Raw genomic sequence first — 1,328 nt, 5'->3', positions numbered from 1 at the left:
ATGACAGCATATGACATTGTTTTTTGCCCTACTAAGTAGAAAGGACATTAGTATTTATTATTTCTTACAGGAATAAGTAACTGGCCAATGCAGCAGAAAGACAGAGTATCCCTCCCTACACTCTAAAAGGAAATCAGAGAACAATGAATGAAAATAGCCAAGATGACCCCAACTTGCATGAGAAAAGGGTTTTGGCGTGTCCCCCTCATGCCACCTCAGATGTGAGGCTTCGGGATTGCGTGGGGGAGGACGTAGCGCAGAACCTGGCACCAAGTGACGGAGGCAATACGGGACAGAGACCGGTGCTGCTTTCGTCCGCCCTGTCCGAGCTGGCGTCGCGGTTCGATGCTGGCAATCTGATCAAAGTGGATTCGATGCTGACCCAACCTTGCCAGTACCTTGAAGGGGTGTCAGTGTTCAGTGTCAACGACGGAGCCACAACATCGAAGGAGGGAGTTTCCGAAGAAGCGAGTGCTCAGTGCACGGGGGGTATTCCTGAGATGAGGACTTCTGCCATGGGTGAGGCTTCCAGAAGAGAGAAGCAGGAGGACAGCGAGAATCCCCCTGAAGGACACGCAGCAGAGAATAACAGCGATGAACAAGGGAGGAAGATTGACCTGCTGGATGCTGCCCCCTTCCTCATGAGTGAAGATGGGGTTGTTTTCCAGTGTTTTCCTGTCTTCGAGAAGGAGGTGTTCATTGTGAGCCTGGAGGACGAGGCCTTGCTCATGAATGATGCCCTCCCTGAGAACATCCCTGTCACCCCTGAGATCATACTTGAGGAAAATAATGAGCTCCAGTTACCTGACACTTGTGATGATGGCTTCCCAAAGCAAATCGATTTAGATGCAGTAGGAAAACAAGAAGATCACGACAGGGAGCTACACGTTGCAGAAGAGAAAAGCAACTTGCCAGAGCCCAAACTGAGCCCACAGGCGGAGGAAAGAGAAGGTGGCAGACATGAACTAACCTCACGTCATGAGCCAGACCCACCAAGTGTCATGGAACTTGAGAGGGCAAAATCATCACCTCCTCTGCCTGACATACCCAAGACTCCAGAAGAAGGTGAGGATGACTCATTGTCAGAAAAACCAAAGAAGAGGAAAATAGGTGCAATGGCCCCGCCAAATAAACCAGTCACGCGCAAGGCTAAAGCAACTCCAGTGGAATCAGAGGAGCTTCTTCTATCAGAATGGTTCAGGTGCTATGTCTGTTCTGTTGTTCTTCCATCTGCAGCAACCCTAAGGCATCATCTTGTGAAGCAGCATGCAGAGAAGACCATAGAGTCATACCAGGTAAGTTACATATAATTTAATCAAGTGCACTTT

General features: G+C 49.2%; 1 protein-coding gene across 2 annotated transcripts in view; it reads left to right on the top strand.

Annotated features, from left to right (window-relative positions):
* Positions 1-1,328, top strand: part of LOC119591248 — a 17,897-nt gene that overhangs the window by 2,901 nt on the left and 13,668 nt on the right. For both annotated transcript variants that reach the window (XM_037939959.1, XM_037939958.1), the window contains exon 2: positions 71-1,295. In XM_037939959.1, coding sequence (XP_037795887.1) covers positions 144-1,295 — 1,152 coding nt within the window. In that variant the 5' untranslated portion in view covers positions 71-143. The remainder of the gene's footprint in view (positions 1-70; positions 1,296-1,328) is intronic.

Source organism: Penaeus monodon, chromosome 28 (assembly GCF_015228065.2).
Source record: "Penaeus monodon isolate SGIC_2016 chromosome 28, NSTDA_Pmon_1, whole genome shotgun sequence".
NCBI lineage: Eukaryota > Metazoa > Arthropoda > Malacostraca > Decapoda > Penaeidae > Penaeus > Penaeus monodon.
The sequence above is the reverse complement of the archived record's forward strand: the minus strand, read 5'-3'. Positions and strand labels throughout refer to the sequence as shown.